General features: G+C 45.0%; 1 protein-coding gene across 3 annotated transcripts in view; it reads right to left on the reverse strand.

Moving 5' to 3' along the window:
• The window catches only part of LOC141128477 (C4b-binding protein alpha chain-like), a 365,002-nt gene that overhangs the window by 96,893 nt on the left and 241,579 nt on the right, over nt 1-26,530 (reverse strand). For all 3 annotated transcript variants that reach the window (XR_012241699.1, XM_073615784.1, XM_073615783.1), the window contains exon 8: nt 1,796-1,978. Coding sequence is in view for 2 of the 3 variants with exons in the window: in XM_073615784.1 (XP_073471885.1) it covers nt 1,796-1,978 (183 nt within the window). In the remaining variant the exon portion in view is untranslated. The remainder of the gene's footprint in view (nt 1-1,795; nt 1,979-26,530) is intronic.

A 26,530-nucleotide genomic window follows, 5' to 3' on the forward strand; every position in this document is an offset into this window, starting at 1 on the left:
GGGAAAATGTAGACAAATATCAAAATGCCTTGATAAGAAGGTGTCAGCCAGCAGACTGCCAAAGGTAATGCCCAAACCGTGGCAGAACTACCACGGTCACACTTGCGACCGAGCCCTGGCATTCGCCACTGTCGAGGGCCCCAGTGGGGTTGCTTGCCACAGGGCTCTGAGCTGAAAGCGTCTCCTCTCATATAGCCCAGAGCCCTGCACTTACAGTTTCCCCTCTCTCCTACAAATGGGAGAGGAGAGAGACAATCTGCTCCTTCTCCTCCCTCCCCTTCTGTGTGCACTGCGAAGTATGAAGGTTAGCAGCTGAATTTGATCATTCAGCTCCGTCTTTCCCTCTGTGCCCACACTTGATGCGAAGCCTTCATGATTTAAAAGAACTTAAATCCAATGAATTAAAGGGGCAGGCCAGGGACAGAGAGGGTAGGGATGAAAGCATTATATGATGGATGTCCTCCAGCCAGTAAATGAAGCAGGCTCTGACCTGCTGAAGCTCTATTTGGAATTGTGAGAGAATCACTGTGCAGTGAAATCAATTTCAGTAAAGGCAGAAACCTGTACAACTGTGCAAGACTGAAGTTAGGCTTTAAGTACTCCTAAATCAAAAATTTACCTTCATTACCACTACCTTTTTTATGATTTTCAAACACACTTACGTTGTGAAATGCAGTAACTAAAGTACTAGTGAGATCTGAAAAAATATGCATGTTTGCTAAAACTTTTTGTGGAAACGAAAAAATACCATGCAAAATGTATCCCTGATGACGTCACCTTTGACAGAATGTGTTGGAAGCAGCAACACACACACTACTGCACATGCGTGACCAATGTTTGGCCATTTTGGTTATGGGAAATTTACCTGTTTACGGCCTTTGATGTGAACCATGCTTTCTATCGCTGTTTTAATGTAAGTGCACCTTTCTTACAATAAATGAAAGTTTTGTACAGTACTGTACAATGTAGAGCCTTGTATTTTGCATATACCTTGATTTTTTTGAGCATGAGAGAGGATCTGTTGGCCTGACTCCCTGAGAGCACTTGTTTGCCTTCCATCGCTTACTGCCTGGGACCACCTGAGTGGAGATTTGAGCTCTTTTAGACCAGCCTGAGTAAGGGTGGTCACTGGTCTTCTGGTAAGCCTCCAGTGTGATCATATCTTGGGTGTCACATTTGCGGTCCTTGGATTTCCGCTTCACTCCAAATTTTCAGCACCAAATTTTGTTGGGACTTTCCTTTAGCCCCCTTTCACACGAGGCGGACTCCGTTTCTACGGAGTCCGCCGACTCAGCGGGAGATCAGTCCGTTGATCTCCGCTGAGCCGGCGGATGACAGGTCCCTCTCTGCTCACTGAGCGGGGAGGGGCTTGTCAGGCGCCGCTGCCGCCTATGGAGGGATCGGATGAAAACGGACAGCATGTCCGTTTTCATCCGATCTCACCTGATCCGCCAGCGACGGACCTGGACGTAGAGCCATCCATCTGCTTTTAGCGGATCGGATGTCAACGGACATGTCTCCGCTGACATCCGACGCTCCATAGACTAACATGGAGCGCCCGTTCAGGTCCGTCGTCAAAACTGACAGGCGGACCTGAACGGTCCGATCGTGTGAAAGGGGGTTTATGAACACTTCTTAACCAATTTTATTTATTTGTTTTACATGTATCACTATTCTTTTATAGGAGTTGATTTGTCACATAGTGATTTATTTAGTTCACCAATTGATTCATTTAGTTCCCATATGCGATTATATATAGCGCTGCACTCTTTAGGTCTATGCAAAATGTACATACCAACACACTTAGGGGCATCAGAACTCCAATTTCCATAAGAGGTGCAAACTATAGAATGTTGTCCTATAAGTGCAAATTTTGCTTCATTGCACTGGTATGTTACAACGTCTTGGTAAGCATATTCTCCCTTTACTGGGCTAAATGATCCATTTGTAATAGCATTTGGAGGTGCACAACTCGGAACTGCAGAAATAAATTAAGAACTGAAAATAAGATGTCTGTAAAAGAATGATTTCAAGTACATCTAAAACCAAAAAGTTTTTTTTTTTTTTTTTAACCACTTCAGCCCTGAGTCTCGTTTTGAGAATTGCTGTTTACTGATTACTTAGAACCCCCAAACATTTATATATTTTTTCAGACATCCTAGGGAATAAAATGGCAGTCATTGCAATACTTTGTCACACCGTATTTGAGCAACCGTCTTACAAGCGCAATTTTTTTGGGAAATACACTTTGAGTTAAAAAATAAGACAACAGTAAAGTTACCCCAATTTTTTTCTAGATTGTGAAAGATAATGTTATGCTGAGTAACTTGATACCCAACATGTCACGCTTCAAAATTGCGCCAGCTTGTGGAATGGCGACAAACTTTGGCGCTTAAAAATCTCCATTGGCGACATTTAAAAACGTCTACAGGTTACCAGTTTTTAGTTACAGAGGAGGTCCAGTGCTAGAAGTGTTGCTCTCACACTAACGATCGCGGCGATACCTCACATGTGTGGTTTGAACACAGTTTTCATATGCGGGCGCGAAGTACGTATGCGTTCGCTTCTGTGCATGAGCTTGGCAGGACGGGGTGCTTTTTTTTCTTATTTATTTTCCTTTTTATTTTCACACTGTCCTTAAAAAAAAAAAAAAAAAAAATTGGGACACTTTTATTCCCATTACAAAGAATGTAAACATCCCTTGTAATAGAAAAAAAAACATGACAAGGCCTCTTAAATGTGAGATCTGGGGTCAAAGACCTCAGATCTCATATTTACACGAAAATGCAATAACATTTTTTTTTTTAAATTTCCCTTTAAGAGCATTGGGCGGAAGTGACGGTTGATGTCGTCTCTGCCCTCCAATGCTGTGCAGTCGAGTGCGGGCCATCTTTCCCTCACTTGGTATCCAGGCAGTGAGGGGAGCTGATGTGATAGCCCTCTCCAGCCACCGATAAATGTGATCTCGCAGAGAATCCGCCGCTGAGACCACTTTTATCTGAAAGAGAAACGCACCCTATTCCTGAAAATATCGGGGTTATGGCAGGGGTTAATGAGCTTTTGCCGTTATGGAAGGTAAGTTTTTTACATTGTCCGTGTCTCACAGCAGAGAATCATTCCCTGGTTCTGGAGGCATAGGGGTTGATTTACTAAAGGCAAATCGATTGTGCCCTCTGCAAGTGCAGCTGCTCCAGAGCTTAGTAAATTAATTGAAGTTTCACTTTGCAAAGCATACCTAATCACATGTAATGAAAAGAACTGCATTTTTGCTTGCAATAGGATCGGATGATGAAGTTTGCAGAGCTTCACCTCATTTATAAGCTCTGGAGCAACTGCACGTGCAAAGTGCACAGTCTATTTGCCTTTAGTAAATCAACCCCATAATAGAAAAGTGAAAAAAAAAAAAAATCTATCCAAAGTGAGAATAAAGCTGGTTCAGTAGGAACCAGTTGAATTTCAATCCACATATGGCTGCTCCCACTCAACAGAAGTTGATCTAATGATCCAACGGTCCACTTCTGGGGAACGGGTTTATTGGAAATTTTTGGAGCGATCAGCAGAGTCCCCGCACCATCAGAATACAATGTCTCAGTGGAGAGGATTTCTCTATTCACCTACTCATCTCCTGTTCTAACAACAAAGGCAACATTTTTGACTTCCCCACTTTGTTACATAGTTAGTCAAAAGCCCATCTAGTTCAACCAATAAAATGGTATTTAAAAAAAAAAAAAAAAAAAAAAAAAAAAAAAAAACAATCCCATACCCACAGTTGATCCAGAGGAAGGCAAAAAACCCCAGCAAAGCATGATTCAATTTGCTACAATGGGGGAAAATATTCCTTCCTGATCCCCCGAGAGGCAATCAGATATTCGCTGGATCAACTTTACCTTTAAATTTTAGAATTTAGTTATATTATATACGTTAAACAAGCCAGGCCTTTTTTAAAGAAATCTACTAAGGTGGACAGAAGCAGCTCTTGAGGGACTCTATTCCCCATTTTCACAGCTCTTACTATGAAAAAAATCTTTCCGGATAGTGATATTGCGATTGAGCAGACATCGCATGCGATGGCTGTACAGGAGAAGAAAAAGGAAGAAAGAAAGAAAGAAAGAAGCAGAATTTTTTCCCCACACTGGAATCGGATTGCATGGGTGTTCTCACCTATGTGATCCGAATCCAGTTTGCACTGTAATCTGTGAACCGATCTGGGGGTGTCATTAACATTGTACTGACATCCGCAGCGGTTCACAGAGGGCAGTGTGAACCTAGGCTAAATCATATTTCCTCCAAAACTTTTAAAGTGCCCTCTTGCCCTCTGTAATGACCTTAAAGTGGATAACTCAACACCAAGTTCACTATATGGACCACTTATAATATTTATATATATTGATCATTTTCTGAAAGCAGAAACCCTTTAGAATAAAATAGTGGTAATTCAAATCTTTTATGTTACACAATATTACAGCAAAGGTCTAGGAAATGCAAAATTTCAGTAAAAAAAAAAAAAAACACACAACACGTCAAACCTTAAATTTGTGTGCACACATTCGTACGTGCATATAAGTCTGGGTGGCATAAAGTGTTTATTTTTGGGGGGGATTTTATGTGCTTGGGTGTAATTTTTTTTTTCATCACATAGGAGACTTTCTGTCCCCTATGTGATGATTTTAAGGTGACAGGTTCTCATTAATGACACATGCAGGGTCTAAAAGACCCTGCATGTCTCTTCTGTGCTCCGCTAAATGTACTGGATCTAGATTATCCAGCCAGTCGCCCACTCCGGCTGTGGATTGAAGATCTCTGCAGGAAAAAGTCCCAGAAAAAGGAGAAAAGGAAAAAAGGCTATGGAACTACAGGTCCCAGCAGGGAACCATGTCCTTACTCCTAAACACTAGGCAGAAAAACTGGAATGCCTGTAGCAGAGAGGGGTGTTATATGCCAGAAGGGACTGTCCATAGGCGGTGCTGTGTTCTTTTCTGCCTAGTGTCCTACTCCTGTAGGTGGAGATACAGTATATCCCCATGGTCAAGATTCAGTAGAGCTGTGTCCATCAATGAACGTGAGAGAAATAAGTCCTACTAGATCACTTCATGCTGGCTGTTTTTGCAGTTATAGCTTTGTAAAACATTAAAATGGGTGCCCATACTGTTTAACATCCAGTAACAGTCTCACCCTGCTCTGCACACGCTCAGTTGCTCTCTTTTTTAGCACGGTGCAGAAAATGTAGAGACCGATCTGCTGACAGCCTAAAGATTTACTGCTGCTCAGGGGCTCTGGGCTTCAGCAAACTGGCACCCTCCAGCAAGAACAAACCACACACTCATTTTCGTAGCATAGTTATTAATTTGAAATGTATGTTTCTTGCTAAAGAACAATGGGCTCCATTCACAAAAAAATCCCCCAAAAACACACTACTAAAATACCACATGCGCTATTTTATGAAGTCATGCAGTATTTTAGTAGCGAAAGCCTGCAGTAAGTTAATGCAGACGGCATCCTTAACAGTGTAAATAGCTGTTTCTTAAGGAGACACCGGCGGCCCGCTTCTTAACTACCAGTTAATAACATGGTAAGGAACAGGTGTCCACTGCGACCTTAACAACAGATGAGTCATCAGCTGTCAGTGGGATTCCCCGCTGACACCTGAATGAAAAAAAAAAAAACAAAAAACGTGTGGGGTCCTCCCCTTAATCCATACCAGGCCCTTCATGTCTGGTATGGATTTTGAGGGGAATCCCCACGCCAATTGTTTTACTAAAAAAATCCATAGTACACTGATTGTTAAATTGGAACTTTACCCATAACAACTTGATAAAAAAAATGTTCTTCGCAAGGAACATACATTGATAATTATGTTGCCAAAATTTGTGTGTGCTGTAAATTGCGTCCAGCATTGCTCCTGTTTCTTCTTACTGGAGGCTGCAATTTTGCTGAAGCCCAGAGCCCCAAGCAGTCAATCATAAAGCGGAACTAAATCCATTGATTTAAGGGTTTCAAAAAACAGCAACATTTCTGGCAGTGCCGAACATAAAAGGGTCACAGAAGTCGCCATGGCGACCGGGCCCCCTTTATGCCTCGATAGGAGCGGCAAGGGTGGCTGAGCCCAATTCCCCGATCCTCAGCCGAACTGTAAATCGGCACTGCGGGGAGCTCGTGACACTGATTACACCTAAAGTGAAAGCAGTGTGTGCTGTGCTCTTTGTCTCCCCTTACAGTGCAGTACCCGGAAGGAAGAGCTAAGGCCAAGGGCTGCCGATTTTTAAAAGGCTATCTGTATGTGTGTGGGTATATGTGCGCATGTGAATGTATGTGTGCATGTACATTATATATATATATATATATATATATATATATATATATATATATATATATATATATATATATATATATATATATATATATATATATATATATATATATATATATATATACACACACACACACACACATAGTATATGTGTGTTATATATGTGTTTACATGTATGTATGTATGTATGCGCTTTTAAATCCTGACCCCCTATATGTGTACAATCAGAACTGATTTTTTTTCCCCCACTTGTTCATAGTACCAGCAAAAAAATGCTGTTCCTCTAAAAAGCGATCCATGCTCAGATTCATTTTCAGAGACATTTGACAGCCAGTAAAAAGGCAATATGTTGCCTCCTGACTGCCTATCCATTTTCCTCCGGGGGAAATGGAGAAATCATTTCCTTTATATGCAGCCACCCACTTGCAACCGGGCCCTGGCATTTCGCCATCGTACTTGGAGGAAAGGGCTCTCTCCGGGGGTAAGAGGGCCCTTTACGGTTTCTTGCATCGGGGCCCAGAAGGTTCTAGTTACGTCACTGATTCCTGGAATGCTGTCACATTTGTGTCCTCACTCAAACGGTCAAACTGATCACATATACAACACCATGTCAGTTGCAAATCAAACAGGGGCAGCTTCCTTGGCTGTAAAGAATAGGGAGGTTTAATTTTGCTTTAAGGCTGTCAGCAGACTGGCCTCTAAAAACCCTCCAGTGCCTAAAAATAGAGAGCTGCACATCCATGATGCAAATCTCTTGTTCCACATCCCAAAAGTGCTCTATTGGATTGATATATGGGGACTGTTGAGGTAATTTGAATACAGTGATCTCATTGTCATGTTCAAGAAACCAGTAGGGAGTTGATTTGAGTTTTGTGATATGGTGTATTATCCTGCTGGAAGGAGCTATCAGAAGATGGGTACACTGTAGTCATAGAGGGATGGACATGGTCCGCAACAATACTCAGGCCGTGGCATTTAAACGATGCTTAATTGGTACTAAGGGGACCAAGAAAATGCCCCCCACACAATTATACCACCACCAGCCTGAACCTTTAATACAAGGCTGGAGGGATCCATGCTTTCATGTTGTTTACACCAAATTTTGGCTCTACCATCTAAATGACGCAGCTGAAATTGAGACTCATCAGACCAGGCATGGTTTTTCCAATCTTTTATTGTCCAATTTTGGTGAGCCTGTGAGAATTGTAGCCTCAGTTTCCTGTTCTTAGCTGACAGGAGTGGTACCCGGTGTGGTCTTCTGCTGTTGTAGCCCATCTGCTTCAAGGTTCAATGTGTTGTACATTCAGAGATGGTATTCTGCATACCTTGGTTGTAATGAATGGTTTTTTGAGATACTGTTGCCTTTCTATCATCTCGAACCAGTCTGCCCATTCTCCTCTGATATCAACAAGGCATTTTCGTCCACACAACTGCCGCTTACTGGATATTTTCTCTTTTTCGGGACCATTTTCTGTAAACCCTAGAGATGGTGCATGAAAATCCCAGGAGATCAGCAGTTTTTGAAATACTCAGACCAGCCCGTCTGGCACCAACAACCATGCCACATTCAGTCACTTAAATCCACTTTCTTCCCCATTCTGATGCTCGGTTTGATCTTCAGCAAGTCGCCTTCACCACATCTAGATGCCTAAATGCATTGAGATGCTGCCATGTGATTGGCCGATTAGCAATTTGTGTTACCAAGCAAGTGAACAGGTGTACCAAAAAATGTGGCCGGTGAGTGTATAGTGCTTCTTGCTTTTGAGATTGTTCTATTTTTAAGATATCTTATTTTACAATGAAGCTTTAATGGAAAATAAAAACCCGAAGAGCAAAATTGAGTGCCAGTGGCTCCCCAGCAACTAGCAGAAAAATTAAAGTTACGTACCGGTAACATCTTTTCCAGTAGTCTTTCAGGACAGCCACCATGAGAGATAGTCTCCTCCTCTTCCTCTAGGAAACACTGCGCCAGCCCATAAATTCTTACTTCCCCCTGCCAGACCTCAGTATATTCCAAGATTACCTCCGGTCAGCTGGGGAGACACAAGAACACATTAATAACATACTATTCCATATCATTATCATGCTGCGTTCTGGTCTTTTATAAGACACCCCAAAATTTCGGGTGGGTAACTAGGGCTGTCCTGAAAGACTACTGGAAAAGACGTTACCGGTACGTAACTTTAATTTTCCCCTTTCGTCTTTCAGGACAGCCACCATGAGAGGATGAACGAGCACTTACCAGTTAGGGTGGGACTACAGCTTGCAACACCTTTCGCCCAAAGGCTTGCTCACTAGCCGACACCAGGTCCACTCTGTAGTGCTTAACGAAAGTGGAATAGCTGGACCATGTTGCAGCCCTGCATATCTGCTCTGGTGTTGCTCCAGCCTTCTCTGCCTGAGAAGCTGCCATAGCTCTAGTAGAGTGTGCCCTTATACCCATTGGGATTTCTTTCCCTGCTAATGTATAGGCCTGGCCAATGGCTACTCTGAGCCATCTGGCAATAGTGCGTCGAGACGCTTTGCATCCTTTTCTGGCCCCAGAAAACAAAATAAATAAAGAGTCTGACTTTATAAACCTCTTGGTCAGCTCTAGGTACTGAAGGATACATCTCCTTACGTCCAACGAATGAAATTTTAATTCCCTTTCCCCCGAGGGGTTGGGACAAAATGAGGGTAGAACTACCTCCTGACTTCTGTGAAAACCAGAAGCAACCTTAGGTAAAAATGCTGGATCAGTCTTGAAGATGATCCGATCTGGAAAAATAACACAAAAGGGAGGTCTAACAGATAAGGCCTCAATCTCACTGACTCTGGCAGTTGTCACTGCTACCAAAAAAACTGTTTTTAACGTAAGATCCTTTAGTTGACATTCCTCTAAAGGTTCAAAGGGGGTTCCCGTCAGGCCCTGTAAAACTAAAGATAGGTCCCACCTGGGAAAGGGAGGGCCCTGAACCGGTCTTTGTCTAGACAGAGCCTTAAAGAATCTGACCACCCAAGGGTTGGTGGCCAGATGCTTTTCTAAATAAGCACTGAGTGCGGACACCTGACCTTTAAGGGTACTTATGGATAAACCCCATCTGCCCCGCACTGAAGGAATTCCAACACCGTTGTGGGACTGTGTACCGCAAAGGAGCCTTCCGCACACCATTCATTGAAACGCACCCAGACCTTTTTATAAATCTGGCGTGTTTCCTTCTTCCTGCTGTTGAGGAGGGTGGAGATTAATTTCTCAGAAAAACCCCTAGCTCTTAGCATACCCTCCTCAGTAGCCAGGCCGCTAACTGCCATTGGTGAACCTGTGGACAGAGGACTGGGCCCTGTGAGAGGAGATCCTCTCGAGGTGGCAGGAATAAGGGAGGTTCGACCGCTAGTTGCTTGAGTACTGAGAACCAAGCCCTCTTTGGCCAATGTGGTGCTACTAGAATCAGGGACGTGTTTTCCATCTGGAACTTCCTGAGAACTGCCGGTAATAATGCTGGGGGCGGGAAGGCATAGCAGATTCTGAAATGCCAGTTCTGGATCAATGCGTCGACCCCTCGCGCTCCCTCCCCTCTGTTTAGGGAGAAAAAACAAGGGGCTTTCGCGTTGCTTCTTGACGCGAACAGATCTACTTCTGGAGGACCCCATTTCTCTGAAATAAGATTGAAAACCTCCTGGTTGAGGATCCAATCGCCCTCTCTCAGTTTGGTTCGGCTGAGAAAATCTGCTATCACATTCTTTTCTCCTCTCAGGAAGACTGCTGAGAGTGAGAGAGTGTGAATCTCGGCCCAGTTCAGAATGTCTGATGCTAAGGCTGACAGGACTCCGCTTCTCGTGCCGCCCTGTTTGTTTACATAGGCCACGGCGGACGAGTTGTCCGACCGCACCTGAACATGGTGGCCCCATAGCTCCTCCTTGAAGAACCTGAGTGCTAGCCCGATTGCCCTCAGCTCCTTCCAATTGGACGACCTTCTTAGTTCGTCGCCCTCCCAGGTGCCCTGTGCTAAAAGGGAACCCAGATGCGCCCCCCAACCCTTGCCGCTTGCGTCTGTGGTTACCACCTGAGAAACTGGGATGAACCACAGACGACCCTGCGACAAGTTTGAGACCCTCCTCCACCACCAGAGGGATCTCTTTACTTGGGGTGGAACCTGTACCAAGGTGTCCAGATCTTTCTGACTGTGATCCCACACCCTTAAGACAAAGGACTGTAAGGGACGAAAGTGCAGACCTGCCCATTGCACTGCTGGGAGGGTAGCGGTTAATAGTCCCAGGACCGACATCAGAACTCTTATGGAGACCTGACTGCTGCACTGGAGAACAGCCACTGCCCTGTCCAGTTTTTGTACTTTTTCTGCTGGAAGAAACACTCTCAGTAGCGTTGAGTCCAACAGATAGCCTAAGTACGTGATGCGCTGAGAGGGAATCAAACTGGATTTCTCCAAGTTCATTAGCCACCCTAGACCTGTAAGAACTCTCTTTGTTAGTTCTAGATCTCTGACTAACTGCAGTGGACACGGTGCAAACAGGAGCAGGTCGTCCAGGTATGCTATCACTGATATTCCCTGGAGTCGAAGAAAGGCCATCACCTCCGCCAAGACCTTGGTGAAAATGCGGGGCGAGGAGGATAGCCCGAAAGGCAGCGCCTGAAACTGTAGATGTACCGTTGTTCCACCTACATTTACCGCTAGCCGAAGAAACCTCTGCGAGGCTTCTGTAATAGGAACGTGTAGATACGCGTCCCTTAGGTCCAGAGATACCATGAAGCAGTTGCGGGGCAACAGGGCTCTGACTGTGAAAATTGTTTCCATACGGAATCTCCTGTACGTCACTGACCTGTTCAGGGGCTTTAAATTCAGAATCAGTCTGAATTTCCCTGTGGGTTTCTTCACTACGAAGATGTGTGAATAGAAACCCTCTCCCTCCTCGGTCTTTGGAACTCTGAGAACCACATTTTGATCTACCAGATCTCTTAATGCTTCCAACAGAGCCTCGGCTTTTGCCGTACACCTGGGTAGGTGCGTGACAAGAAATCTCCGTGGAGGAGGATTTGTGAATTCGATATGGTACCCCCTTCTTATAATCCCTAGGATAAAGCGATTGGGGGATATCGCTTCCCATTGTGGGAGGAAGGCCCCCAGTCTTCCCCCCACCCTGGTTGGGGAGTCATTGGTTTTTACGGGGCTGTTCAGGAGGGCGAAAAATCGCCCCTCCCCTGCCCTTCTTCTGACCCCAGAATTTCTTTTGCCCTTCCGGCTTTGGAATTTCTTTACGCTTTTGCGGACGAAACCCCTTCTTTGTCTGTGTAGGGGTTTTCCGCTTAACTGGGAAGGATTTCTTCCTGTCTGCTGTGCGGTCCAAGACGGTCTCTAACCCTGGGCCGAAGAGAAGGTCTCCCGTTAACGGTATGCCGCACAACTTGGCCTTAGAGGCGCTATCGCCCGGCCAAGTTTTTAGCCAGAGGGCTCTCCTGGCTGAATTGGCCAGAGCCGCTGATCTGGCCGACATACGGACTGATTCTGCCGAGGCATCAGCTATGTAGGCGATACCCCGCAGAATCGTAGGGAAAGAAGATAGAATGGTTTCTTTTGCCGTTCCAGCTTCAATATGCTCCTGAATCTTAGAGAGCCAGTGCTCCAGATTGCGAGCCACAACTGTGACAGCCAACTCAGGTTTTAAATTACCAATTGTTGAATCCCAAGTCCTTTTGAGAAGAGAGTCTATTCTCTTATCCATGACATCCACCAGGGCCCCCATGTCCTCAAAAGCCAGGTCTGTGTGTCTGGAAAGGCAGCATCTAACTTGGGACTTTTATTCCAGATAGATGTAGGATCATCCGAGAATGGAAATCTCCTTTTTAAGGATCTAGAAAAAAAGGGTTTCCTTTCGGGATTCTGCCACTCCTTTTTAATAGTTTCAACCAGTACCTCATGTACTGGAAAAACTTTCCTCCTTTGTTCCCCTAAACCCTTGTACATTTGGTCATGAAGGGTCAGGGGTTTCCTGTCTTCCTGAATACCGAGGGTTGTATAAATAGCCCCTAAGAGGTCCTCTACCTCTTCCAGGGATAATTTATATCTGGAGGATTTCCTGGACTCCCCGTCCAGGTCCTCTCCCTCTGAACCATCCTGGGAATCGGAGGAGGAACTGTCTGGTTGTCTTTGTTCCACTCCGGAGGGCCCTGGAGCTTCCACTGCCCTAACTGAAGTTGCAGGTTGGGCAGGAGCAGAGCCCTGAGCCTGAGGCGAGGTTGTATCCTGGGGGACTGGACTAAAGGGAGGCTGAAACCTTTCAAATAAGGCTTTAAATGAAGAGAAGGTGGACGAAAGCTCCTTAACCGAGGCTGCAAGTCCTGACTCCTGTTCAGAGTCCCTCTCCTTAACAAGGGAGTCTATGCACTCCCTACACAAGACCTTTGTCCATGTTTCCCCTAAAGTGTCCCTGCAAGAGGCACACCTCTTCTTAGAGCTATGTGCAGACCTAGACTTCTCTGTAGCTTTCTGAAATACATGAAAAGAAAAAAACATTTTGTCACTTTTTTTTTTTTTTCAAAAAAACAAGGATACAACCCTGGGAGTGCACAAGACCCTCCTTAATATGTGGGGATCTGAGCCTCCCTCCCCTGACCACCCAGGGTGTCTGCCCCCCCATGACAGGAACTATACATGGAGGGACAATCCTAGATAAAGAGCACTCTTCCCCAGGGCACTCTTACCTTAGGAAGGCTGGAGGTAGTGTCCGTTGGCTGAGCATCTGCTTCCGACATGACTTGCAGGTGGTTGCTACTACCGAGTCCCACGCTGCCTGTGCGCGTCCCAGACTCGTCTCCAGCCTGTGCCTGGCTTCCCTATCAGCGCCGCGACCCGGAACCGGAAGTCGTGGGTCAAAGGCAAGCACTCGCCCTTCCGCCGGAAATGACGTCGCCCGTCGTCCGGCCCGCCTAGTTCCAAAAAAAAAAGAAAAAAAAGAGAGCGGTCTGTATGGAATACAGGGAAGGTGAACGCTTGCCTGCTGCAGCCCTGTAGCTGCGATAGGGAGTCCCCCCAACCTGAAGCCGCACTCGGCAAGGAAGTGGTGGCAATAGAACGAGGGGTAAGTCCCCCCTATGCCCTAGGAAACCCCTGCTCCCATTACAGGCTCCAAAAAATATAAACAGCCGCAGTCACCCTGACTGAATGGCCTGGTTCCTTGCACAGTGTCTCCCCACCGGAGGAAACACTAATACTGAGGTCTGGCAGGGGGAAGTAAAAATTTATGGGCTGGCGCAGTGTTTCCTAGAGGAAGAGGAGGAGACTCTCTCATGGTGGCTGTCCTGAAAGACGAAAGGGGAAAAATACCTTAATAGTCTAAGGAAAAAAAAGGAACAAAAAAAAAAAAGGGAAATATTTGCATGTCTTAAAGCAGAGAAAAGACAAACAAAAAAAAATAAATGAGGCATGCTGGGAGTGGGAGGAAATATACTGGGCTGTCCTATAGCTTTGCATTGCCAGTGTTCTGCCAGCGATCTCCTGAAAGCAGGATAATAACCCTATGTTCCTGAAAAACTTTGTGTCCCGCAATGTTTGATTAAGATTGTAAGTTTACAGAACTGTAAACAAAAGATTTGCATCAAAGAAAAACAAAAAAAAAAACCCTTAAAAATCTTAACTCTGGCTTCATGACTCTAAAGCGTGGCAACAAATCTACCCTACAATAGATCATACTGTACATGTCATGCTTTGCTGGGAAAAAAAAGTGCAAGTAACTTTAAGTCATGCACTGGCAGCTAATTTTTGGGCTCAGGTTCCCTTCCTTGCTGCCCCCGATCCCACCTCAAGAAACATACCTTTTTCAGGTGTCTTTGATCTAGTCCAGTGATGGACTCCTTCGGCAGTGGGGGGATCCTACTACAGTGCATCCGGAAAGTATTCACAGTGCCTCACTTTTTCCAAATCTTGTTACGTTACAGCCTTATTTCAAAATGGAAAATAATGAATTGAATTTTGGAATAAGGCTGTAACATATTAAAATGTGGAAAAAGTGAAGCGATGTGAATACTTTCCGGATGCACTGTAAACCACAGGGAGAAGTAGCTCTCTATAGCCTTCACCTATAAGTCCAGGGCAAAGGGGGAGGGGTACAGCCTTAACATTCAGGGCTTACAGGAAGGGGATTAAATGACACTGGGCTTTGATGCAACACATGAAATATTGTACTATATTGCATGTGTAGTAATGCATCACTAGAGACCAGAAAGGTGTGAAGAAGCGCCCAAAATATTCTTAATACTCTAATGTATGTGGGGATACATAATATGTGTAGTAAATATGCATCATAATGTTTTATATTTGTGCATAGTGTGTGTCTGCACGGTTTGTGTATAGGGGTGTACAAGTTTCCTGGTGGCAGTATATACCAGTGATTACAGCTCCTCTTTAGAAGACATTAGGGTCCCCAGATGTCTTTAATTACTTTTTTTCAGCGCAAAGTGAAGACTTCCAAAAATCTGCGACCACCCCATTCTCAGCCTCACTATCTTGTAAAGGAAAAAATGTATACTTGCCTAATCTAAGGATGCTCCAGCCTGGTTATGCGATTTCCCCAGCAGCCGGCTTCAGGGGAGAGAAAAGAGAGCAGCAACAATGGCTGCAGGGCCTGGGTGGTGATATCACCAATAGAATGGGGCATGCCTTGTCAGCTGTCCCTCCTCTCCCCTGAAGCCAGTGCTGGGAGACGATCATGTGACCAGCGAATTTATATTAGGCAACTATGAACATCTCTCCTTTACAGGATAATTCGTATAAGGCTTAGCAGGGGCATTGCTAGTTCTACAAAAGATCTGGGGCTAGAGCCCATAGCAGCGTAGTAAAGAAAGTCATGGGCGGGCATACACATCTATATAATATACGTGTGTGTATATCACGAGAGCCCCCAACTTACATCAGGGTCCCCAGAGAGCCCCCAACTTACATCAGGGTCCCCAGAGAGCCCCCAACTTACATCAGGGTCCCCAGAGAGCCCCCAACTTACATCAGGGTCCCCAGAGAGCCCCCAACTTACATCAGGGTCCCCAGAGAGCCCCCAACTTACATCAGGGTCCCCAGAGAGCCCCCAACTTACATCAGGGTCCCCAGAGAGCCTCCCCTCCCCTTGGGGACCCCTACAGAGAATCGGGGCTATGTGCCCCAGATTCGGGGCTATAGCCCCAAAAGCCACCCCCTAGCGACGCCACTGGGGCTTAGAATGGGTGTGGGAGCAGGTTTAAGCTTAAATAGCATTAGCCCAGACTTCCACTTTTAGGAAATTATTCTGCTTTTATTTTGCCTTCCCTCTTCCTGGATTCCTCCTTTCCCACCTATAAACATGCTTATTATATTTTTTAAAATCAGATCATTTTCATTACCTTATTTTAGACCCAGTGACAATCACTGGGTTTCTGTGCTTCTATATGCAATGCAGGCAGATCATGGCTGGTGGGAGGGGTCATCATGGTTATGTACATAGATTACCTAAAACATCACAGCACCTTGCCTTTGCATTCCTCTCTAGAGCCCTAAGCCCAGATGCAAGCAGTGAGCTGGCTCTTAGGGAAAATGTAGGCAAATATCAAAATGCCTTGATAAGAAGGTATCAGCCAGCAGACTGCCTAAGGTAATGCCCACACAGTGGTGCAACTACCAGGGTCGCAAAGGTTGCACTTGCGACTGGGCACTGGCGTTCCGCCACTGACGGGGGTGTAGGGAAGGGGAACTGTCAGTACAGGCTCTGGGCTGTATGAGAGAGACGCTCTCAGCTCAGAGTCCTGCTGAGGAGGCACTAGCCTGTACAACTGTGCAAGACTAAAGTTAGGTTTTAAGTACTAAAGCAAATATGCACATTTATTACCACTACCTTCTAATGATTTTCAAACAACACTCTTGTGTTGTGAAATGCAGTAACTAAAGTACTTTGTGAAATATTAAAATATATCGTTCAGGTGCTTAGCTAATAGTTTTTTGAAACCATCGATGCTCCCTGCTGAGACCACTGCCTGTGGAAGAGAATTCCACATCCTTGCTGCTCTTACAGTAAAGAACCCTCTACGCAGTTTAACCACTTGACAACTGGGCACTTAAACCCCCTTCCTAACCAGACCAATTTTCAGCTTTCGGTGCTCTCATATTTTGAATGACAATTACTCAGTCATACAAGACTGTACCCATATGAAATTTTTGTCCTTTTTTTCACACAAATAGAGCTTTCTTTTGGTAGTATCTAATCACCTTTGGATTTTTATTTTTTGCACTATAAAAGAGAAAAGACTGAAAGTTCTGTAAAAAAAATGAATTTTTCTTTGTTTCTGTTATAAAATTTAGCAAATTAGTAACTTTTCTTCATAAATGTTGGACAAAAAATTTATACTGCTACCTTTCTTTGGTAAAAATAAGTAAAAATTGGTGCATATTTGGTCTTTGTGAAAGTTAGAGAGTCCACAAGCTATGGTGCCAATATCTGAAAATTGATCACACCTGAAGTACTGACGACCTAATTTCTTGAGATCCTAACATGCCAGAAAAGTGCAAATACCCCCCAAATGACCCCTTTTTGGAAAGAAGACATTCCAAGGTATTTAGAAAGATGCATGGTGAGTTTTTTGAAGTTGTCATTTTTTCCCACAATTTTTTGCAAAATTAAGATTTTTTTTCTTTTTTTTTTTCCCCCCACAAAATTGTCATATTAGCAGGTTATTTCTTACATACAGCATATGCATACCACAAATTACACCCCAAAGCACATTCTGCTATTACTCCCAAGTATGACGATACCACATGTTTGAGACTATTACAGTGTGGCCACATATAGAGGCCCAACATGCAGGGAGCACCTTCAGGCGTTCTGGAGCACCCAGGCCAATTCTGATATTTCTCTCCTACATGTAAAAAACATAATTTATTTGCTAGAAAATTACATAGAACCCCAAAACATTATATATTTTTTTAGCAAAGACTACAATGGCGTTTGTTGCAACTTTTTATCTAGCACGGTATTTGCGCAGCAATTTTCAAACGCCTTTATTTGGAAAAAAAAGTTTTGTGCTTTAAAAAAAACAAAAAACAAAAAACAGTAAAGTTAGCCCAATGTTTTTGCATAATGTGAAAGATGAAGTTACTTCGAGTAAACAGATACCCAACATGTCACCCTTCAAAATTGCACACGCTCGTGGAATGGCGTCAAACTTCACTACTTAAAAATTAAGTGGTTAAAATGCATTTCTTTTAAACACAAAGTTGTCCATTTATACAATATTTCTAACACATAGCATGTACATACCAAACATGACACCCCAAAATAGATTTTCCTATTCCTCCTGAGTATGGCGATACCACATGTGTGAGACTTCCATAGCCTGGCCACATACAGAGGCCAAGTACTGCAGAGTATGGCTGGGTACTGCAGAGTATGGCGGGGTACTGCAGAGTATGGCGGGGTACTGCAGAGTATGGCGGGGTACTGCAGAGTATGGCGGGGTACTGCAGAGTATGGCGGGGTATTGCTGAGCATGGGATGGATGGCTGGATGTGACTGCAATTGTCACAGAGCAGCGCTGTGGGCACTACAAATCCAGCCCACAGCTCTGCTGCCATCCGATCTCTCCCCCTCTCCTCTCACACTGTACCGATCGGTACACAGAGGGGAGAGAGGAACCGGCATCATGACATAACGCAGAGGTGATCAAATACCACCAAAAGAAAGCTCTATTTGTGGGAAAAAAGGACCTCAATTTTGTTTGGGTACAGCGTTTCATGAACGCGCAATTGTCAGTTAAAGCGACGCAGTGCCCCATCGCAAAAAATGGCCTGGTCATTAAGGGTGAAAATCTTCCCATCCTTAAGTGGTTAAAGTGACTGTAAAGTCTTGCTTTTTGAAAAAAAACAAAAAAAAAAAAACAAAAAAAAAAACAAAAAAAAAGAAACAAGCATGTTATACTTACCCCCTCTGTGCAGTTGGTTTTGCATGGAGCAGCCCAGATCCTCCTCTTCTCCTCAGGTACCTCTTCGCTGCTCCTGGCCCCTCCCTCCTGATAAATGCCCCCATAGCAATGGGGGCACCCGAGCTGAGCTGCAGCCCTGTATGTCCATTCAGACACGCAGCTGCCGCTCGGCCCCGCTCCACCTCTCCCCTGATTGGCCAATTTACTTTGACAGCTGCAGGAGCCAATGGCACCGCGGCTGTGCCCCAGCCAATCAGGAGGAGGGTCCCGGACAGCCGAGGGAATCGTGGACATTGCTGGATAGAGAAGGGACTCAGGGTAAGTGTTGGGGGGTGCTGGAGAGCCTGCTACACACAGAAGGTTTTTGATCTTAATGCATGGAATGCATTGAGATCAAAAACCTTTTGCCTTTACAACTCCTTTAAATTGGGTCCAAGTCTGGGCTCTGGCTGGGCCACGCAAGTACATTCAGAGTTGTCCCGTAGCATTTATGGATGATGGAGACCATTGTGCTCATTGGGACCTTCAATGCTGCAAAAAAGTTTTCTGTACCCTTCCCCAGATCTGTGCCTGGGAAATGGTAAAACAATCCTGTCTCGGAGGTCTACAGACAACTCCTTGGACTTCATAGCTTGGTTTGTGCTCTGACACGCACGGTTACCTGTCTATATAGGGTCCCACAGTTATGTGCCTTTCCAAATCATGTCAGATCAACTAAATTTACCACAGGTGGACTCCAATCAAGTTGTAGAAACATATCAATGAAGATCTGTGGAAGCAGGATGCTCTCAAGTGCAATTTTGAGTGTCATGGCAAAAGCTGTGAATACTTATGTATATGTAATTTTTTAATCTTTTATTTTTAATAAATTTTCAAAGATTTTAAACAAACTTCTTTCAGGTTATCAATACGGGGTATTGTTTGTAGAATTTTGAGGGAAATAATGAATTTAATACATTTTGGAAGAAGGCTGTAACATTACAAAATGTGCATAAAACGAAGCGCTGTGAATACTTTCCGGTTGCATTGTAATATTTGTTTAAAATATATAACAGAGGCTAGTCTCCTTGGCTCCCAGAGCACACCCCCCCACTGCAATACACTGCCATGGAGAAGCTCCAGTGAGGGCCGCAGACTACCTGGCTCCCAAAAAGAAGGGCAAATCGGGCGCTTTTTTTTTTACCTGAAACGGGTCAATTCATCAGGGCACCCTTGCTTCCAAGATGGTGCCGGCTCCATCCTCCGGACAGCATGGAGCCTCCTAGGTGAGAACCAGGCGCCACACCAGATCCCCACAGGAGCCAGATCACAGTTCAGTTCACTTTGACTGTCCCTCCCCTTCCTCACAGCACTCAGGAGAGAGTTGGGCCATGGAGACCTACAGTAAGACCCTACCTACCCATCATGACTTTGAGGCATATGTGAAAAGACTGGAACTTTCTTATAAACAGGAGATTTCTGATCTCTGCAGGGACATGGCTGGCAGAATTGAGGTCATTGAACACACAGTCGACGATACAGTAGCTAAAATTTAATGACCATGACGCAATTCTGCAGGAGCATACTGTGCAAATCCAACAGCTCTTTTATCATGACCAGGAAAACAGGAGCAGGCGTAATATACGCATCCGTTGATTACCTGAAACTGTTAAAAATAAAGATCTGGCTGCAGCTGTTACAGCAATCTTTAATCAACTACCACAACCACCTAAAGATGCCCCTCTGGAACTTGACTGTACACACAGAGCTTTGGGTCTAAGAAACCCCAATCCTGCTTATTCCAGAGATGTCATTGTTCATTTTTATAAAGTCAAAGCAGAAATTATGCAAGCTTCCCCCATGCAGGAAACTATCCTTTTTAAGGTGACCCCAGTCATGTGGCTCCCTGATCTTTCCAAACTGACCTAGGATATGCGCCAAGCCTTGAAACTGCTGACTGGCGCACTTCAAGCAAAAATCCTCAAATATCATTGGGGATTTCCATTTCAAATCTCAGCCTCTCGTGATAAATCTGCAGATCTCCGCACCCTTGGGGGAAATCTCCCTACTTTTCTCAGGACCTTTGAACTACCACAAATCGCCATACCAGATTGGCCCCTGAAGTCTGCCACCCCAGGCCTTTCTTTGTCTATGTCTATCGCGGTCAAAGAAGAAGCGCTCCAGATCCAACGCTTCCAAGTCTCCTACAGGATGAAGATTTGTACGGTACCTGCTTATCCACTCCATTCACCAGTTACTATATACTGGTCGTCTTGGTCCGTAGCCTTTTACAGTGCTCCACATTTTATATGCAGTTCTATATAATGTTTAGTCTCTCCTCATTGCATTGATGCCACCCCCCCCCCCCGTTATTTTTCTCCTTATTTCCGTGATATTATGCAAAATGCTGGTTTTGAGCCTTTTATTAACCATTATTGCATTGTTACTACTATACACCGTGGTACTCCTGTCTATGGTTTACTGCCCATAATAGCATAAAAATTAACAATGCTCAGTACACGAGAGCCACTCGGCACTGCCCACGATCCCTGCCTTAGGGTTTTCAGTGCCCATAGTGGCTCTGGTTTCATTGAACTACATGGCCTGTTTGGCTATGGTTTAAATTGTTTTTACTGTTCTCCACTAGAGGGCCTCACCCTCTCTTTCATCAGTTACATACTTTAATTTTGTGTTGGTTAGAGCCACAATTGCTGAGTTTTTTTTCCTCACATTACCTTATATTCATGCTTTGTGACCTGCGATCTGGCTGCCATCTCTTATCAGTCTAATCATTGGTTCTATATTCTCCTACTATTCCTTCTCTTTTCTTCTATACTTCTTTCTAGCCACATTCCGGCTCTGTAGTTCTTCTGGATGCTACGAATACCTGAATCCAGTATGCCTCTCCTAGTTCTCTCCCTCCCCCCACACCCCGCATATACAATAGCTCCTTCGGTTTCTTTGAAAATATCCTTTTTCAGGGCTCAATACCCCTGAAAAACGTAGACAAATCCTATACGATTTTCATAAGGCCCGCATCCAAATACTTCTATCACAAGAAACCCACTTCCGTTGAGACAAAATTGACCAAACAACAAACATTATCCCACGTGGTTTCATACCCCTGCTAGATCTAAGGGTGCATCTATAGCGTTCCACCATATATAGGCAAACAATCTTTATAGTTACCAATTTGTACTCTACTAACTAGGAGGACCAGCTACGTTTTCTCTCTTCTGTGAGGTCTCGCCTTGAGTCCTTTGGTACCACAAATGTAATCCTCGGGGGAGACCTCAAAACTTGACTCTTCTTCAGGTAAGCCATCCATATCGCCTTCCTCCCTGACCAAAATTCTCTCACTTGACCAAAATGTTGCTGGTAGATGTGTAGCGGGTGTTATACCCCTCTGGCAGAAATTACACCCATTTCTCCCCTGCTCACTCATCTTACAGTGGGGACGGAAAGTATTCAGACCCCCTTAAATTTTTCACTCTTTGTTACTGTATTTATCGGCGTATACACGCACTTTTTTTCCCCTTAAAATCAGACGAAAATTGCGGGTGCGTGTTATACGCCGATCCCCCGCTGACTGAGCGGAGCGATTGCGATTTGAAAAAAACGCCGCCGGCGCTGAAATACACAGATCTTCTCGGCCACTTTTGGCTTCACTCGAGCGCCGCCCGAACCTAGCCGAGTGTACTCGCTAGGTTCGGCTAGCTCCGCTCACAGTCACGCCCATCCTGGGCGGGACTACGAGTGGAGCCGAAAGTGGCCAAAAGTGAACGAGAGCCGCCAAGAGCCGAGGACCGGCTCTGTGTATTTCGGCGCCATTTTCAAACTGCAGTGACACTGACATGTCACTGCAGTTTAACTGCAGCCTGGGCAAGGCTGCAAAAGGACACAGAAAAGCTGCAAATGGACACAGAAAAGCTGCAAATGACACCAAGGCTGCAAATGACACCAAGGCTGCAAATGACACCAAGGCTGCAAATGACACCAAGGCTGCAAATGACACCAAGGCTGCAAATGACACCAAGGCTGCAAATGACACCAAGGCTGCAAATGACACCAAGGCTGCTGACTGCAAGGCTGCAAATGACACCAAGGCTGCTGACTGCAAGGCTGCAAATGACACCAAGGCTGCTGACTGCAAGGCTGCAAATGACACCAAGGCTGCTGACTGCAAGGCTGCAAATGACACCAAGGCTGCTGACTGCAAGGCTGCAAATGACACTGGACAAGCATGCAGATGGATGCTGTGAAAGGCTGCATTGATGGGCATTTAAACGTAAGTTTTTTTCCTTAAAACATTTTTTTCCTTATAATTCCCTCCTAAACTTGGGGTGCGTGTTATACGCTGATAAATACGGTATATTGCAGCCATTTGCTAAAATCATTTAGGTTAATTTTTTTCCTCATTAATGTACACACAGCACTCCATATTGACAGAAAAACACAGAATTGTTGACATTTTTGCAGATTTATTAACCACTTCAATACAGGGCACTTAGACACCTTCCTGCCCAGACCAATTTTCAGCTTTCAGTGCTGTCGCAGTTTGAATGACAATTGCGCGGTCATGCAACACTGTACCCAAACTAAATTTTTATAATTTTGTTCCCACAAATAGAGCTTTCTTTTGGTGGTATTTGATCACCTCTGCGGTTTTTATTTTTTGCTTAATAAAAAAAAGACCGAAAATTTTGAAAAAAATAAAAGTTTTGCTTTTGTTTCTGTTAAAAAAAAATTGTAAATAAGTAAGTTTTCTCTTTCACTGATGGGCACTAATAAGGCGGCACCGACAGGCACTGATAGGGCAGCACCGATGAGGTGGCACCAATGAGCGGGCACTGACGATGGGCACTGATGGGCGGCACGCATATGCAGCACTGATGGGCACTGATAGGCGACACTGATGGGCAATGAAAGGCGACACTGATGGGTACTGATAGGGTGGCGCTGATAGGCGGCACTGATATGCAGCTCTGATGGGCATCCCTGGTGGCACTGGCAGTGGTAGGCATTGAAGTGGGCACAGATCGGCAGCTGCCTGGGGGTCTAGGGGCATATCTGGTGGTCCAGTGTGGATCGCTTCCCTGGTGGTCCTGGGCGGCTTCCCTGGTGGTCCTGGGTAGGATCCGGGGGGGGGGGGCTGTGCTGATAAACAATCAGCACAGACCCCCCTGTCAGGAGAGCAGCCGATCGGCTCTCCTCTACTCGCGTCTATCAGACGCGAGTGAGGAAAAGCCGATCACCGGCTCTATCTATTTACATCGTGACCAACCGTGATTGGACACGGCTGATCACGAGGTAAAGAGTCTCTGTCTGAGACTCTTTACCTAGATCGGTGTTGCAAGGTGCCAGACTGACACCTTGGCGCGCAGCAGCTCGATATTTCTGATCACGTCATATGACGTCCGGTCAGGAATATCAAACCACTTTGCCGCCGTCATTTGGTAATAGGGCGGGTGGCAAGTGGTTAAAAAAGAAAAAAAAAAAAAGAAATATCACATGGTCCTAAGTATTCAGACCCTTTGCTGTGACACTCATATTTAACTCAGGTGCTGTCCATTTCTTCTGATCATCCTTGAGATGGTTCTACACCTTCATTTGAGTCCAGCTGTGTTTGATTATACTGATTGGACTTGATTAGGAAAGCCCCACACCTGTCTATATAAGGCCTTTCAGCTCACAGTGCATTTCAGAGCAAATGAGAATCGTGAGGTCAAAAGGAACTGCCTGAAGAGCTCAGAGACAGAATTGTGGCAAGGCACAGATCTGGCTAAGGTTACAAAAACATTTCTGCTGCACTTAAGGTTCCTAACAGTGGCCTTCATAATCCTTAAATGGAAGATGTTTGGGACGACCAGAACCCTTCCTAGAGCTGCCCGTCCGGCCAAACTGAGCTATCGGGGGAGAAGAGCCTTGGTGAGAGAGGTAAAGAAGAACCCAAAGATTATTGTGGCATAGCTCCAGAGATGCAATCGGGAGATGGGAGAAAGTTGTAGAAAGTCAACCATCACTGCAGCCCTCCACCAGTCGGGCTTTATGGCAGAGTGGCCCGACGGAAGCCTCTCCTCTGTGCAAGACACATGAAAGCCCGCATGGAGTTTGCTAAAAAAACACCTGAAGGACTCCAAGATGGTGAGAAATAAGATTCTCTGGTCTGATGAGACCAAGATAAAACTTTTTGGCCTTAATTCTAAGCGGTATGTGTGGAGAACACCAGGCACTGCTCATCACCTGTCCAATACAGTCCCAACAGTGAAGCATGGTGGTGGCAGCATCATGCTATGGGGGTGTTTTTCAGCTGCAGGGACAGGACGACTGGTTGCAATCGAGTGAAAGATGAATGCGGCCAAGTACAGGGATATCCTGGATGAAAACCTTCTCCAGAGTGCTCAGGACCTCAGACTGGGCCGAAGGTTTACCTTCCAACAAGACAATGACCCTAAGCACACAGCTAAAATAACGAAGGAGTGGCTTCACAACAACTCTGTGACTGTTCTTGAATGGCCCAGCCAGAGCCCTGACTTAACCCAATTAAGCATCTCTGGAGAGACCTAAAATTGGCTGTCCACCAACGTTTACCATCCAACCTGACAGAACTGGAGAGGATCTGCAAGGAGGCATGGCAGAGGATCCCCAAATCCAGGTGTGAAAAACTTGTTGCATCTTTCCCAAAAAGACTCATGGCTGTATTAGATCAAAAGTGTGCTTCTACTAAATACTGAGCAAAGGGTCTGAATACTTAGGACCATGTGATATTTCAGTTTTTCTTTTTTAATAAATCTGCAAAAATGTCAACAATTCTGTGTTTTTCTGTCAATATGGGGTGCTGTGTGTACATTATTGAGGGAAAAAAATTAACTTAAATGATTTTAGCAAATGGCTGCAATATAACAAAGAGTGAAAAATTTTAAGGGGGTCTGAATACTTTCCTTCCCCCTTGTATATTTGCACTGACTACCTGTTGATTTCTCAATCACTCCTGGACTCCAACCCCTCCCCCTCTATTGGCCTCAGACTCTGGTCGGATCATGCCCCAGTACACTTGACCCTAGGCCACATGCCTTTGCAGAGACAGGGATGCTCCTGGCGTCCCTGTTGACAATCTCTTAGCTGATCCAGTATGCACTCGGGCTATCTCACAAGCCATTCGAGATTTTGTCCACACTCAGGACCAAACCCTCCCTTGACTAAATGGGAGGCTTTAAAATGTGTGCTTATAAAACATGGGTCCCGGCTCAAAAGGGAACACAGGAGGGAAACTAATGCCTGATATCCCAAATCTCTGCTTTAGAAGCTACCCACAAGCGCCCCCGTGACCTTGGTGGAGTTATTCAACGCACGTCGAGACCTTCTACGCTTATTCGCGGACTGCTCTCTGATAGCCAGAGATAAGGGGTGCTACATCCACTGCTCCCAGGCCAATAAATGTGGAAAACACCTTGCCTGGGTCTTGCACCATAGACAATGCCGATCAACAATCCCTTATATTTGCCTATCCTCCAACGCTAAAAAGCATGCAAACTCAGAGATAGCAGAGGAATTTTGGCAATATTACTCCTCTCTTTATAATCTGTCTCCCCCAATAGACCTGTCTTTCTCACTTCCCACTAACCCAGATATGTTGACTTATATTCAAGACACAGCCCTGCCTACTATGCCTGCTTCTGAAGCAGAGAAATTAGACGCGCCACTAACAGATACAGAATTCCTACAGGTAATTAAGGGACTTAAAAATGCCAAGAGTCCCGGTCCTGACGGGTTCTCCCCTCACTTTTATAAAACATTTGCACCTTTACTGACCCCGATACTAGCCAAAGCATATGAGTCCATCGACGGTTCTCCCCTTCACTCTTCACTGCTCCTACAAGCTCAAATTGCAGTAATTCCCAAACCTGGTAAGGACCCATCAATTTGTAGTAACTATAGACCAATCTCTCTACTGAATGAAGACTTGAAGCGCTTTGTGAAAATTCTTTCAAATCGCCTATCCCCTTTATTACCAGAGATTATTCACAGGGATCAGGTGGGTTTTGTCCCTGGGCGGGAAGCTAGGGACAACATCACCAAAACAATCCATCTTATAGAATTTGCTCAACGCAACAATATTCCAGCCTGTCTCCTTTTGTGCGACGCCGAGAAGGCCTTTGACAGGAGCAACTGGTCCTTCCCCTGTCAGGCACTCCTTCAGATACGGTTAGGCTCTAAAATGCTTTCCCGTATTACTTCCTTATATTCAACTCCCTCGGCTTCAGGGATGGTAAATGGCACTCGATCCGCAAACTTTTCGATTTCCAACGGGA

Source organism: Aquarana catesbeiana, linkage group LG02 (assembly GCF_042186555.1).
Source record: "Aquarana catesbeiana isolate 2022-GZ linkage group LG02, ASM4218655v1, whole genome shotgun sequence".
Classification (NCBI taxonomy): Eukaryota; Metazoa; Chordata; class Amphibia; order Anura; family Ranidae; genus Aquarana; species Aquarana catesbeiana.